The following is a 16,049-nucleotide window of genomic DNA, read 5'->3' on the forward strand; positions in this document are numbered from 1 at the left end:
GCGCAAAATTGAACAAGCATGTGCATTCTTTTAGGTAGACTTCTTTTGAGGTTAACATAATACGGTGCACAGTATGATTTTTAATAAAACTCTACATGTTAATGTGCATTTAAAAAACGTTTTAAAATGAAATAATCTAGTTATTTTACTGCATGCTTCAAAACAGCGGACATAGGAACACACTTTGTTGCACCTTAGAGCAGAATAGTCAAACACACTGAGCATGATTCCTAAAGGTAAACTCCCATTTTTACTAAGGTTACTGTTTTTTGTTATTCATAAACTGCGAGTTTAATTCTACTAATAGTAATTTTATGATCGCGGAGACTGCACATAAAAAGATAGGAGAGGTTTATCTTTTTATGTGCGGAGTCTCCGCAGTCCTAAAATTACTATTAGCAAAATAAATACGCAGTTTGTGACTACCAAAAAAATAGTAACCTTACATAAAAGTGTAAATTTACCTTTGTAAATCAGGCCTTGCAAGATTAAAATAACACTGGCATCACAGAGACCTTGCAGCTGTTGACAGGGTCGGCCTGAGGCAGAAAAAGGTCTGAACACTAAATTAAAAGTGGTCCCCATTACCGAATCAACTAGCTTAAAAAAAGGCCAACAGTCGCATATCAGGGAGTATTGAACTTGTCAAGCTAAGCTATGTTGGTGATTTGCAAGGTGCGGAAGACTGCAGGGATTTCTGCTTGTAGCATGCAAAGTCTTTAGTAATATCAGAGAAATCAACAGTAACAAGCATTGGCAAAGCCAATAGGGCTCGTCTATGTAAGGGCTATTGGCTTTGCCAGTGTGTTTTAGCCATGCTGTCCCCCAGCGTGGCTGCTGTTCAGCGTGACTAAAAGTTAGTGACATAGAGGAGAGTGGCGTGGAGTGTCTCACAGTTGAATGGTGAAGAGTGAAGTAGGCTGTTGTAGAGTAGAGTGGCACAGTGTGGAGTCACATGGAGGGGCATACACTGGAGTGTCATAGAGTAGAGTGGACTGGTGTAGAGTGCATTGGTGTAGTGTGTTGCAGAGTACAGTCGTGTAGAATGCAGTGGCATTGAATTCAGTGGCGTACAATGCAGCATCGTAGAATGCAGTGGCATAGATTAGAGTTGTGCATAGTGGGGTGTAGAGTGGAGAGACGCAGATTGTAGTGGTGCTGAGTCAAGTGGCGCAGAGTGATGTGGTGAAGAGTGGAGTGGCCCAGACTAGAGTGGTGTAGAGTAGGCTGGCGCAGAGTTGAGTGGCGTAGAGTGGTGCAAAGTGAAGTGGGATAGAGTTGAGTGATACTGAGGTCTGTGGTGCAGAATAGAGTCAGGTACCATAGAATGCAGTGGAGTAGAATGTAGAGTAGAGTGGCATAGAGTGCAGAGGTGTAGAGCAGTGCAGAGTAGAGTAGCATTGAGTGGTGCAAAGTAGAGTGTAGTGCCATAGAGTGCAGTGGCATAGAGTGCAGAAACCTAGAGTGGAGTAGTGCAGAGTAGAGTGGTGTAGAGTTCAGTGGCAAAGAGTGTAGTGTTGCGGAGTAGTGTGTCATATTGCAATGGTGCAGTGGAGTAGAGTGGTGTAGAGAGCAGTGACATAGATTGGAGTGGTACAGAATGAAGTAGAGTGGTAGAGTCCAGTGGCGTAGAGTAGATTGTTTCAGAGTTGAGTGAAGTAGCATAGAGTGGAGTGCAGTAGCGTGCTGTGGCATAGAGTGTAGTGGCGTAGAGTAAAGTGGTGTAGAGTGCAGTGGCATAGAGAGCAGTGGTGCAGAGTAGATTAGAGTGGCGTACAGTGGATTGGCGTAGAGTGCAGGAGCATAGAGTTGAGTGTTACAGAGTAATGTCATTGACATAGAGAGTATTGACATAGAGTACAGTGTTGCAGAGTGGCATAGGGTACAGTGGTATAACGTAGAGTTGTGCATAGTAGATTGGTGTGGCCTAGACTGGAGTGGTGTAGAGTGCAATGGCGAAGAGGGCAGTGATGTAGAGTAGAATGGTGAAGAGTGCATTGTCATAGAGTAGAGTGGTACAGGGTAGAGTAGAGAGGAATAGCATGAAGTGTAGAGTGCAGTGACATACAGCAGATTGGTGTGGAATGCAGTGGTATGGAGTTATGCAGAGTAGAGTGCAGTGGTGTGGAGTGCTGCAGAGTATAGTGAAGTGGCGTAGAGTGGAATATTCATTGTGTGGTAGCACATTGCCATTACAAACAACACATGTTCAATTGAAAAGAGCATTACATTTGCACAGACATACAATTTTACTAATACACCAATACAATGCACAGACAAAAACATGTGGATATTGCATCACCTAGTTAATGATTCGTTTTGATCATATCAAATTATTTGTTTCCCACACACAAAAAATGTGCTTAACTTGTGCGTTCATAATTCTGATATATTGTGAAACACTTACACAGTTCATTTAAACGTTGTGTGCTAGAAGAAAACTCTTTCATACCCCCAGTATCCAGCAAAATTGTCACATAAATCCTCTTACTTGAATGTCAGAGAAAGAAAAGGAAACAAGCGCCCTTGGAAGGCATCACCTGACATTTGACCTCGGTCTTTGAATGCACAGCAAATGTGACGAGATAACAAGATTTAAATGCCTGTTAGAAAAAAACAAGTTGGTGGAAGGAAACAGAAAACAGAGTTTAGGCAACAGGAGGGACAAACTGAACCTGGAGTGCCTAAAGCAATTAAAGCCAGCAAACGGAACACCAGAAGGTGCGAGTTACAAACCACAAAGCCAATGCTAATCACTAAGTGGTATGCATTCCTAGGCAACTTTCTGAAAGTCCCCAAGATGTCTTTAGCAAACCAGACAGCTGTGCTGTCTGGTAGGCTGCAACCTAAAAAAACGGCCCACCAGACCATAAAACAGGCCCACATACAGTGAAAAACACAACCCACTCACTGTCCTGTTAGACCAGCCTTTCAGGCACTGCCAGATTGCCGTATTGGCAAAGCCGATCCTGGCTGTTGATCATAGGGCAAACCCACCCAAGCCTCTCTTTAGCTTTTAGTGGTAGGCTGCCTACTCTTAAGAAAAATGTCATTCTTCTAATCTTATGTTCTAGCAAAAATTCTAAATATGATTGCATTTTGTTGGCTAAGGCTGCTTCTGATATGTTTTTATGCCACTTCAATTTAGTACACTTCACTACTCATTTTAAATCTCACTTGAGGTATTGCCCTTTTCTTGGCCAATTTCAGCTGGACATTACACCAGCTCTGTAGATACCCCTCACACTTTTCAAGTGTTGGGCATAGTTAAAATTCCTGGAGAAGATACTGTGGGCCTAATTTACAAGGCCTGTGGAAAAATGTGCTGTATCTACATATACTGCACATTTCTGTCCTCTCCCCTTTGCTAGCACACAAATTGCTGCCAAGCAGGCACCCTTGCACCATGATGCAAGGATTCCTGCATTATGGAGATTATATTTTTGTACAGGAAGGGACACCTTCCTGCACAGAAACAATCACAAGTGGTGCCTGACATAGAAAGAGGAAAAAATCTGGGGAAATAAAGATATTTCTCCTTTTTGCGTCACTCTTACACCTCCCCTGAGGTGGTGGGAATGCATCAGATTCCTTTGGGTTTCATGGGTGTTGCTTGGAAACAGCCCAAACAACACCCATGGAACACAACTTTCATGCAGTGTTATGCATGAAAGGGGTTCATATTTACAAGGCCATGAACAGCCAGTCACGGTGCCTTTGCGTGGCCTGGTAAATTTGGGCTGGCATGCTGTGCCACCAGAGCGTCAAAATAAATGACATTTCGGTGGGGCAGTGTACCGCTAGGGCCTCGTAATTAAGGCCCTCAGTCCATTGTCAATTTCTAACTTTCTATACCGTTTTGTATTTTACCACGATTTTCTTTCCTTTTCCGCATAATTGTTCAGTTCCAAAGTTATCCACTACTTTCTCGAGCTACCCGTCACCTTTGTAAACTTACTGCTGCTCCTTTGATTAATGCTGAATCCGGAACTCTCCTTCATTTTACTGAGAGATTATCAGCTTTCAAATTTGTACTTCCTATATTTTGCTAATGTGCTGGGTTCTGGACTGTATTTTTACCTTCCAAATTTACGTTCCACTTTCCTGCGCTGTTTCTCTTTACCTGAAACATTTTTACCTGACCTGTTCTGAATGTTGCTAATTGTTTGCTAGTTTACTTCCCCACATATTGTCTACTTGCGTGAATTTTATGTACTTTACTGAGCATTCTTTGCATGCAAACATTGTTTTATTCATTCTAGAACTATTCTTCTCTTACCTAGGCCATTCTGTATTTCGCAGAACTCCTCTCTACTTTCTGGATCGCTGCTGTATTTTGCAGAGCATGTTTTGTACTGTCTTAAATTATTACCTTTCCAGACATCCCTTTACTTACCTTTTTAGGGTCTAGCCTGCGTTGCATACACTCGCGCATGCGTATCGCAGCAAGACTCTTTTGTGTTCAGAAAAGGGCTTGGAGCCCTGTCAACGTCACGTCAGTGTTTTTTATTGGTTCGTGGGCTTGCCTAATAAAATCTGCTTGCTTTCATTAGTCGAAGGCACGCATAAGTCATGCCTTTTCCGGTGGCTAGCCCTCCTCGAGCGCAGCGACTAAGTACAGAAAACATGCAAGGCTCGCTGTTTTCCATCGGGCTCGTGGACTTCTTTTTCTCTAATTTACGAGCGCGATCTCGCTTGGCAGAAGTCGAGCGCTTTACATAGTTAATTGCACTTTTTCGGGTTACGTATATAAAAGCACTTTTGCCCGATAGGTGAAAAGTCGGGTTAGGAGTTTACAATGCTATCAGCTCTAACATGAGCAACCGCGAGACCCGTTGCATTGCAAATGCTTGTTTTCTCTGTGATTCCTAGGCTACATTTCACTTTCTTGTATCACAGTGTACTTTATCAAAAGGTGTTCACCATTTATTAACATCTGTCTTCTTAACTCTTGCATACTTTCCTAATCATATGAAAACTATGGGTCAGTATCTGACTAAATGAAAATGAAAGGCAGCAGTGGTATACTAGGTAAGCTTTCGAGGACCTAAGGATGACATCCAAACACATTTGTTAAATGATTTAAGTAACAGAATTGAAGAACATTTTCACTGGAAGAACAAAGTTTGCATTTGATGCAGCAAATTTTCACTGTGCAGATATATGTTGCAAACTGAGGTACAAGCTGCCCGTGAGAAGATGGACCTTTACTTCTGGACTGAGTCGTGGCTCAACAAATCAAATACATAAAACAAAGTGAAGCAAATTAGGCCTCAAAAGAATGACAGAGAGTGGTAGATTTGCAAACCCTGATGTTTTATTTACAAATTACAAACTCAAACCGTTACAATTAGTCATAATTCAGTAATCAGTAGAGTAATGAATTCCACTGACTGATCAATCTCTACCTTCTATAATAATTCTCTGATTGTTGTTACTGCTTTCTGCTATTCTGAACCCCCATTCACTCTCCAGAAATATTGATTTCCTTAGCGTTTATTATAGTCTAAATACTCTTAAATAAGGCAGTAAATAGTTTTGTCAGACCATGCAATGTTTTTCAGAAGAACCTGCTCTCTTCTACATTGATAAGCTCCATTTTAAACTCTTCTGCTACTTTCTGCTGATTTCTTCTACATTGTCTTAAACTAAATTTAACTTTTGTGAACTCCACACTGTCCTAACCTTTTCTTTACTTTCCATAGAATTCTGTGAAGTCTAGATCTCTTTCTCTCTACCTTGTTTTGTTTCATGCTGGCTTTACCGCTACACTTGTAGGTACTATTGTGCTCTCTTCTGTCGTACTTTGTGTATCACAGTCCAGTCCCAGGATTGTTTTTTTATGCAATGGGAAGACAAACAGGATGAATTTGGGTAAAGTGAAAGAAGACTAGATTAGATGGATGGGCAGATGGGGGAAGAGGGAGGGATAGAAATGAACTGGGATGGACAGGAGGTGAGAGTAAAGAATGATTGTCAGATAGAATGCTATTCAAAAACAGTGTTTGAATTAAAAATTGAATGAATGGAGAGAAAACGGTAGAGGTCAGTGGAGAAAAAGGTGAATGTACAAACAAAGACATAGAGAAGAGGGTTGGCTAACAAGTGCTGATTAGAGAGAGTGGTGGATTGGGAGGAATGAAAGAAGACAAATAATGAACATGTATTTATAGGCACGGAAAGAGCTAGAAAGAGGAGAGTGGAGAAGAGAAAACAATTAGATCACAAGGGATGGACTGAGGACTGGAACAAGATAGAAAGCAATATCCACACTTTTACTATTCAAGGAAATTCTCAAAATAATTGGTTCTGTATTTCGTGGCTGTATTAACAGTCCGCAAAATTATGCATTTGACAATTGCAGAATTCAATATGACTAAGTAGAGGGCATGACTGAGGCATGTAAACGTTTCCAGTAAATAATCAGGGTACAGTCAATGCAGCAAATTGTCGCCAGGGTAAAACAGTATTGGAGACGAGGAAAACGGTAGTGTAGGAGTAACATAGGAAATTATCTTCATATAATGCCTGCAAATGCCCAGATTGCCCTTGTACCAAAAAATGGAATAAGAAAAACCTTGGAGAAATACATTAGCAACAGAAGAGTGAAAGTAATAGTAAAGCTGAACCACGTGATTTTGGCGGTGTTAGCAGGCAAGCAAATGCAGGCTTGATGTGCTAGGGATGCATATCTGTCATTCATTTGTATTTGTAGTTAAATGTACTGCTTGTGGGTTCTCTCAAAGGGCATGGTGCATGCTTGGGAGATGTGAGGGTGGAAGAGGAAGGGATGTAAGTGTTTTTGTCACCTTCAGAGCCCAGTTTTGCTTTTTAGTCTGGTGGCTCAGACCAAGAGAGGACCAAGAAGAAGCGTCGAGGGGACCGTTACTCGGTACAGACGTCGCTGATTGTTGCCACACTCAAGAAGATGTTGCCTATCGGTCTCAACATGTGTTCTCCCACTGACCAGGAGCTCATCACATTGGCAAAGACCCGCTACTCCCTGGTACAGTATCTTTTTCTACAGCGGGAGGGAAGGTCTTGTCAGTTCACTGGGGAGCACACTGATAAAGGGTTTTATTCCATTTAGGTCACAAGGTACTGGTGTCGTCCATCATTATTCATTCATTACATCTAGGCAGTACCTGGAATCTGTGCCTCATTTTGCTAATGTGTCAAATATCCTTTAATAATACCCGTTAGACACCCAGTGTGTCAATTTACTGGTGATTCTCTAGGGACAGTGTCTCATTCCTCTGGAAGGTAGTGTTCTGGAGCAGCACCTCATCCCGACTGAGGGTGAGACCCAGGTTCTCTGCTTCAGCTAATAACGAATGGTAGGAAAATCTCAATGTTTAGAGGTTACTTTATATCTAGGATTTATACTCTGGAGATTATTTTGCAGGGGAGTGAGGAAATTTCGTGCTTCATCGTGCACAATCACTAGATTCACTTATTATATTTTTCACCAATCTTAGTGACTCCCACATACAAGCCTTTAGTTCTACTCTACTGTAAAAGTTGATGCATTATTCTTTATAACCTACAGAAAGACACTGATGAAGAAGTGCGAGAGTTCCTGAATAACAACCTTCACCTGCAGGGAAAGGTACGTTCTGATGCTTGCAAAGAAGACAATATGCAGAGGTATATCTCTGGCAGTAGCAGTTGTGAAGAAGGGGTAAGGTGACTTTTCAGGGACAGAGCTCAAGGCGGTATTTCTGTGCTTGGCAGTGATATGGGAGGGGCTGAAGGACTTAAAAATAGCAGGGGCAGAGTCCAAGAAGGATCTGAGAGAAAATCTGCTAGTAACCGAAAAAGGCAAGGCACTGTTGGGGTTTGGCAAAAGCAATGGTATGAAAACGGCAGAGAAGGGCCAACTATGCCATGGCAATGTCGAGAGTGGGTTGATAGTGTCTTATCGGTTCATTCAAAATTGTAAGGAAGGTTCTGTAAGGGTCTGTATGACTGCAGCACTGCAGCACTGACAGGTCAGGGACTGAGGCAGGCTGTTTCTGACAACAGCAGAACTGAGGATGGCACTTAATGGGCATGTTGTCTGACTCCTCTTTGTTGAGGAATGGGCTGCGGGACTAACTTTGGCAGAGGCTGCCTTTAGGAAGGAAAACGTCCATCTCTGGCAACTATAATGGCGTAATGGGTCAAAAAGCTCACCTTTTGCAGTAGCAGTGCTGATGGAGGGATTGAGGACTTATACAGAATGGTAGGACTGACTCTGGCTTTGACTTCCAGTGTGAGAACAGCTCATCAATGCGCTGGCAGATGGCGCTTTACAAGGAGATGTCTGGGAAAGCTGAGGACTGCAATAAACCTGAAAAGATCGTCAAGCGTGTTCAGGAGGTCTCTGCCGTTCTGTATCACCTGGAACTGGTAAGGTCTCAATCACCACCTGCAATCTCATCTCATTCTATTGCAACGTAGAGAAATGCCCATGTGCTTGAGGTGTGAGGCTGGCAAAGGGTGGGGCAGTTGTATGAGAAAAGAACAGGATGTAAAAGTATTATCTCTGTGGTTCAGTGCAGTGCTTTATATGGGCTGATACTGTCAGGCTTTGAGTACCTGTACTTCATTATGTTGAGAGTGAGAGTACCTGACAGCAGGATGTATTATTACTTTCAATTAGAGATTACCCACACTTCTCAGAAGCAAGCAGGTGATTTGGTTACATGTACCTGCACTTCTGGTTTGCATTTCAAGCACTGGTTCAATGTAAATGTTGAATACAATCAGTCAATACCACAAATGGTAGGCCATGGATACCTGTCATCCACTTACCTTTGTGAAATGAAACCACCACATGGTTATCAATAGTTTCTATCTTGAGAAGCTCTGAGACTGTTAATGGGTGCATCAACACAGGTTTTGGATGGTTGCTAACCACCTTGCCGGCTCGCTGAATATCAGAGCCAAAAGCTTCAGCCATCGACATCTCACTGATCATGAGTGGCCTCTGAATAGAGTTGGTGCAGGGATTCTTCCCCCATGGGGCATTCCTCAGGTGGACCTTTTTTTGCCACTTGTCACAGCGCAATGTTCTGTGCCCTCCAGTGCCCATTACAGGGATTCTTGGATGGGATGGGTTTCAGTTGAAGTAGAAGTTTGTGCCTCATTATGTGTTTCCTCCCATACCATTATATCTTCTCGTTCAGAGAAAGATATTCCAATACCAGGCCTAAACCATCCTCATTGCCTAGAAGGCTGTGGTACACATACATTCTTCAACTCTCCTTACGTGTTCCGTTTCATCTTCCACTCAGAGTGGATCTCCTTTCCCAATAGGAGGGGAGATTCCACACTCCAATCTCCATATTCTCTACCTTCATATCTGGAGATTGAGCAAAGCCATCTGAGTGCCTTCTATCTTCCACCGGTTTTCTGGTTTTCAAACAACAGTAGAACATTGGAATGTTTAGAGCTCCATTGAAGACAATGGAGTGCTCGAGGCTTCTAATGGCTGGTAAAAGCCCAGATCTACAACATTCCAAAGTTTGCCTCACAGCAACAGCTGTGAACAAAGGACTCACAAAGCCGAGCCTCGGGCTCCATGAGGCCTTTGTTTTATTTATTCTGTCCTCTAGTGGTAGAAGGTTCCAATAGTCTTATAACCTGCCATAGCTGGGCTATACTGGTCTTCAGCTTGGGCCTTTAATGGCCCGTATAGCCCACTACCACAGACTATAGGTCTATAATGGCGAAGACATGTTTAGCCAAAATACTGTTGTTTGAATTGTTTTTGGCCCAATAAGGGTGGGGTGTTGGTATAGTGAAAGGATATATAGCAGCCTTGTCAGCCTTTTTGTGCCTGCCAGATACACTGTCCTTATTCAGGTCACTGGTGGTTGCTCATTTTTTGAAGAGACTCACACATTTATTTTGTCAACACCTTATTTTTTCCTCAGTGGGACTTGAACTTGGTGCCTTATGTTCATACAATGCATCTGGTAAAAGTGGTCACATTTTGTGTACCAGCTTTCACCAAATGTTTTTTTTTTTTTTGGGCGAACCAACATGTGCAAACATGATGGTTCACAAAATTCCAGTTTGTAGGTTGTAAATTGTGGCCCTACAATGAATCACTGTCATCACAGGGACGATGCCTGCCTGGGTCAGCAGAGCCCCTTGTCTGTGATTGCTTTTAAATAAAGCATTATTCAACCTTTTTCTTTTTCAAGTAAACAGTTGGGCCAGGGACCACTCTTTTGGACTCCACGTGAGGGGAAGGGCATACTACAGCAATTCCTTGTATAGTCTGCCTTTCGGACCCACCAAATCTCTAACTACTACTACTACTAATATATATTATTACAAAACCAAAGGCTAAAGTAACGTTATTTCTGATGGATACATTAACTACCTGTGGATTCCTCACTAAAAGAATTCCCCCCTCGCGCCAGCTTCGACGGAAATCTTCTAGCTCTGCATGTCGATGATGATGTCACAATTGCCCGACTCCAAGCGACGCCGTATGACATCATCCAGGCAATAAGAAGCCCTCGTCGACGCGCAGACGTCAGTTATCACCATTTTTTTACATGCCTTAGAGGCGAACTGGTGAACATTGACCTTGAAGAGAACATAATCACATCAAATTAAGTGAAAACGCAACATTTATTACAATAAAAATAAAAAGAAACTAACAGCAATAATTGTTCCATATGAAACCAAATATGTCAGTCAAATTCAATCATGTGTACTTGAATTATCAAAAGCAGAGAAACACATATATACATGCTATAACTATATACATGAACCAAGCATATATATATATATATATATATATATATATATATATATATATATATATATATATATACACACAAGACAACAGTGCTCACCCACGGATTTCGTGGCAGGACCAATCAGGCAACGGGGAGGCGGGTGGGACAGTGAGGAATCCACAGGTAGTTAATGTATCCACCAGAAAAAGCGTTACCGAAGATAAGTAACTTCTTCTGATAGATACTCCTACCTGTGGATTCCTCACTAAAAGAATAGAGTCCCAAAGCAGTACTACCTCCGGAGGTGGGTGCCTGAATGGTCAAACCAAGAAATCCTGCAGCACTGAGCGTGCAAAATGGCCATCCCTCCTAACCTCAGAATCGAAACAATAATGTTTGACAACCATTTGTTTTTTTCCTGTGAATTTCTATATGCATTTTTAACGTAAAGTAATATTTTATTACTATACGTAAGCCAACCCTCTGCTCGCACAGACTTTGTCCCTGTGGCAGCCCACCCACCCCCCACACACAGGCAAAAAATTCCACACTGGGCATGGCTTTTGGCCATGCACAGCAGGGGGTTAGCCACAGCTTGGCCTGCGGCACGGGCCTGTGATCAAACCCCCAACAGGCTCCCAACCCCACACCATACAGTCTTTGGCATGTGCAGCGTCCAATTGGCCTTTAGGCCAAGGGGAGACCCTCCCCTTGGGCCAAAACATATATAGTAAGGGAGGGGGCATGCAGCTGTCCTTTGCAACCCTTAATTGGCTCTGGGACCCCATTTCCCGAGGTCAGTTCCAATAAAAAGGGGGAGGGCCACGTGGCCCCCCTCCCCAAGCCTTAAAAGGACCCAGGGACTAAATCCCCCTGGGCCAAGTAAAACTTAACAAGAGAGGAGGGCATGTAACGCCCTCTTTGAGCCATACAATACAAAATGGTATGGGGCTGCGCAGCCCTCCCTCCTCGATCCTTCTTAGGTCCTGGAAATCTATTCCTCAAGGCCAACATTTAAGGGGAGAAGGCCACGTAGCCCCTGTCCCCGAGCCTTATTAGGTTTCAGGAACCCCATTCCCTAGGGCAAAATATAATAAAAAGGGGAGTGGGGGGTCACACAGCCCCTCTCCTCGATCCTTCTCAGGTGTTGGGGACCCTATCCCTAGGGGCCAAATCAAATAAAAAATAGTACAGGGGTCCCACTGCCTCTGTCCCTGAGCTTTATTAGACCTTAGGGACCCCATCCACGGAGCTAAATAAAATAAATAAGGGGAGGGGGCCATGCCCCCGCTTTCCAAGCCTTCTTGTGCTCTGGGATTCACATCCTCTGGGGCTGTGTACTTTTTTTTAAAAGGGGAGGAGGGCCACGCGTCCCCCGAGCCTTCTGAGGCCCTGGGGATCCCATCCCCCTGAACTCCAATATAAATAAGTGGCTGCCCTGGGTGGGCACCCACCAAGCACACACTGGGGGCTGCAGGAGAGCCCCTAGGCCTCCGCGGCCCTAGCTGGTTCCCCGCATGGTGTGGAATCCAGAATTGCTCCTGCCTGGAGGAAGCAGCTGCTTTTTGTATCAGTGCGGGCAGGAATACAGGACACAAGTCTGCTCCCAACTGGCGGGGACATTTTTAAATCTCCCGCAGGATGGGAGCAGACTTAGGGCCTGATTTAGAGTTTTGCGGAGGGGTTACTCTCTCTGAACGGTGATGGATATCCTGTCCATTGAAATATAAATCCCATTATATTCTATGGGATTTATATTTCGGTGGATGGGATAGCCTTCACCGTTGTGATGGAGTAACCCACCCACCAAACTCTAAGCCAGGCCCTCGTAGTTTCCTTTCCGTTTGGCAGGAGAATTATAAATGCTCCCACCAAATGGGAGCTACCACATGCTTCCCTGCTTCCCTGCTCATGCTCATGCAGACAGGGAAACTGCAGTGTCCCAGGGGTGGGCACCCAGGACACAGAAAGTGAGCAGGCCCACCAAAACGGGAGGTAACACATGTTTCCCTGTCCACCCTCATGCAGACAGGGAAACTACTGTGTCCCAGAGGTGGGTGCCCGGGACACAGTAAGTGAGCCGGCCTGGGTGGTGGGGTCCTTGCGACCTTTAAAGGCTCAGGAAGGGGTTCATGCAGCCCCCCTCCCTTTTGTTTAGAGAGAGGCCTCTGTGTGATAGGCTCCCCAGGTCCTTTTAAGAGACGGGGAGGGGGCTACATAGCCCCCTCCCCTTTCGTTTTAATATGGCCCTGAGGGATGGGGTCCCTGGGGCCTCTTTAGGCTCAGGGAGGGGTCCATGTGCCCCCCCACCCCTTTCATTTTCAATTCGGCCCTGGGGGATGGGATTCCAGGGCCTCCTTAGGCCTGGAGAGGGGTCTGAGTGCCCTCTACCCTTAATTAATACATTGAGCCCAGAAGATGGGGTCTCCGGGGCCACAAAGGTCTTGGAAAGGGAGGCCCATGTCCCTCCCCTTAATATTACACCCAGACTAGGGGGATGGTATCCCCAGGTCCCAAAATGGGCTCTCGGAGGGGAGCTGTACACATGCCCCTATCCTTAATAAAAATGGCAGGCACCATTTTGTTTGCTGCTTTCCCACGGGATTGTTGCAAAAACTGCAGATTTTCTTTTGTAAAACCTGGCCAGGGGAGTTCCGCCGGGGATCCGCCCCACAGGGCCTATGGGGCAGGGTATTGCTACCCTGCCCCCTCATATTACATTTTTTTAATTATTTTAACTTCAGGACAGGGAATTAAGTCCCCAAGTCCTGTAATTGCTGTCTCCAACAGTTTTGTCATGTTACTGGCAGCCAATTAGAGTACTTGCTCATGCGGGAGTCTGACTCTGGTGGGAGCAAATTAGCCCAAGGGAAAAAAACTCCCTAGGCCAATCAGAGCACTCCTTTTTAAAAAATTGGGCTTGGAAGACTCTCTGGAGCGTCCCTCAAGCCGAGCTGTCCACATATACAAATATTTTAAAACCTTGATATCTAAAAACTACTGAACGGATTTACATCAAACCCCAAAAAGCACAATCTGCAAACAAAGATCTAGCTTCCTGCCAAATTTGGTGTAATTCTGTTCAGCAGTTTTTGCAATAGCACTGCTTAAAGAAGTCTATGGAAAATGCATGGTGAAATTTGCTTTAGGCACCCCCTTTTTTCTCAGCCCCGGGTTGATGGATCACCCCAAAACTTTCCAGGAAGCTGCTGAAGTGAATTTGCTTTTTTTGTAGAGACTGGTGAAGATTTGTCAAACAGCAGCAAAGCTATTAGCAAACTAAAAAACGCCTTTTCTATGGAAAAGCTGACCTAACTATAACTAACCAAGATTGCGGGAGTAAACTTCAGATTTCCCAACAATCACGCTAGAGTATCTTGTGAAAATACATTATATGAAAAAGCAAGACTTGAGGGGGGCTTAAGGGACAGTGCGTTAGGAGTACTTAAAACACAATATTTTTCAAACTAACCAACATTCTTTTGAGACCTTCAAAACAGAGACAAGGGAGCGGGTGTGTGTGTCTGTCTATATGTGAAAATCCAAAGTGACATCCGACAGGTACCTCACCATACCAGACTGAAAGCACTTGTACCCAACTATTTACTACAGGGTACATTTTCTTTTGGGGGGGGGTGGAACACCTTAAACATCCCCCCTGAAGCTACACCTCTGCCCGAATCCTAAAGTGGCCACTGGCACTTTGTCTTCAGGTTTTGGCCAGCCAATCACAATGCATGCTTGAGCTCGCAGATCTCTGCGTTTCAATCGCTGTGTGAAATATGTATACATTTTGAGCCTTTATTTCTCCAAAACTATTGAACAAATTTACACCAAATTACTTAAAGCATGATTTCTGGACCAAGATCTATTTTTTTACCATATTCGGCGTAATTCCATTCAGCTGTTTTTCTCAGCCTCCTCTTAATGGATCACCTCAAATCTTTCCAAGAAGAAGCTGAAGGATGAGACTTTTTTACGGAAAGTTTTATAGATATAGTGGCGATCGCCCACCGTTTGACAAATCTTCACAAAATGTTCCCCCAAAAAAGTTATTCTTGTTGCGCGCAGAAAGTTTCGGGGTGATTCATCAAGCGGGGACCAAGAAAAAGGGGGGGGTGTCAAAAAAGTTGTATTTCCATGTTAATTCCTATAGGACCTTTAGACACGACTACAGCCCAAACCAGTGGATGGAATTACACAAAATTTGCCAGAAGGTAGCTTTTGGTATGCAGATACCACTTTTGCTTATTTGGTGTAAATCTGTCCAGTAGTTAAGGAGAACCAGATTTGTATATCAAAGGCCGTGGATCCTCCCCGACGACTTCGCAAATAATAATGAGCTTGTGCAGGGAAATGCAGAACTCTGATTGGCTGCCAGCACTTCAAACCAGGAAGTGATGGCAGCCATCTTGGGAAAGTGACAAAAAAAAGGCAAGGAGCCAGGGTAGAGTAACCCTGACCCCTCAGCTCTGGTGCTGGGATCCGAGGGGCACCCTGCCAGAGCTAACACACTTAAAAAAAAAAAGATTAAGCAAATTCGCTACAACTTCCCAAATATTGCAATTTGAAAAAAAAAAAATGCTTGGGCCTCTGCGCATGTTTTTAACAAGTTCCCGGGTGGGCCAGGTCCCGGGAACATTTACATTTGTTTTGCAGGGCCTCCACCTTACCGGAGTACAAAATAAAATTACATGAGGGAGTCCGCATGGCCCTCCCCCCCCGTAGCCCAGGGGACTGCCACCTCCTCAGGACATTATCAATATTCAGTGTGGGGGGGTTGCTCAGCCCCCAGTATAGTCCCGGGGACCGCTACCTCCCTATAGCATTATCAATATTCTATGCGGGGTCCTCCTGGCCCTCCCACAGCCCAGGGACCGCCACCACCCCAGGATATTATCAATATTCAATGCAGTGAGCCATGCAACCGCTGCTGCACACGCCCATAGGCCATGCATGGTGGTGCTTGGATTAATGTATAGTAATGAAAATTACTTTATGTTAAAAAAATATATAAATTCACTGAAAAAAACAAAGGTTACAGGGGCGTTATAGTTAGGAAAAAGACTTAAAAAAACCCATAGATATTCAATTAAAAAACCTGAAGATTACAGGCTCACATTTTTCACATGTACAAAACCATAAAAATTCTGCAGTTATAGCTAACTGAGTTGAGTTAACTATAAATTTTGTTCCCGTAATACACTGCTTATGACCTTGCATACTACATCACTCATGACATGGTCAGTGACATCACTGATGACATCTCAAATGACATCACTGAAACAGCCTTCGAATGGGGGGCCATAT

General features: G+C 44.0%; 1 protein-coding gene across 8 annotated transcripts in view; it reads left to right on the plus strand.

Annotated features, from left to right (window-relative positions):
* RYR1 (ryanodine receptor 1) overlaps positions 1–16,049 on the plus strand; it is a 1,068,376-nt gene that overhangs the window by 753,027 nt on the left and 299,300 nt on the right. For all 8 annotated transcript variants that reach the window (XM_069206982.1, XM_069206985.1, XM_069206986.1 and 5 more), the window contains 3 exons: positions 6,836–7,006; positions 7,550–7,609; positions 8,254–8,391. In XM_069206982.1, coding sequence (XP_069063083.1) covers positions 6,836–7,006; positions 7,550–7,609; positions 8,254–8,391 — 369 coding nt within the window. The remainder of the gene's footprint in view (positions 1–6,835; positions 7,007–7,549; positions 7,610–8,253; positions 8,392–16,049) is intronic.

Source organism: Pleurodeles waltl, chromosome 9 (genome assembly GCF_031143425.1).
Source record: "Pleurodeles waltl isolate 20211129_DDA chromosome 9, aPleWal1.hap1.20221129, whole genome shotgun sequence".
Lineage (NCBI taxonomy): Eukaryota > Metazoa > Chordata > Amphibia > Caudata > Salamandridae > Pleurodeles > Pleurodeles waltl.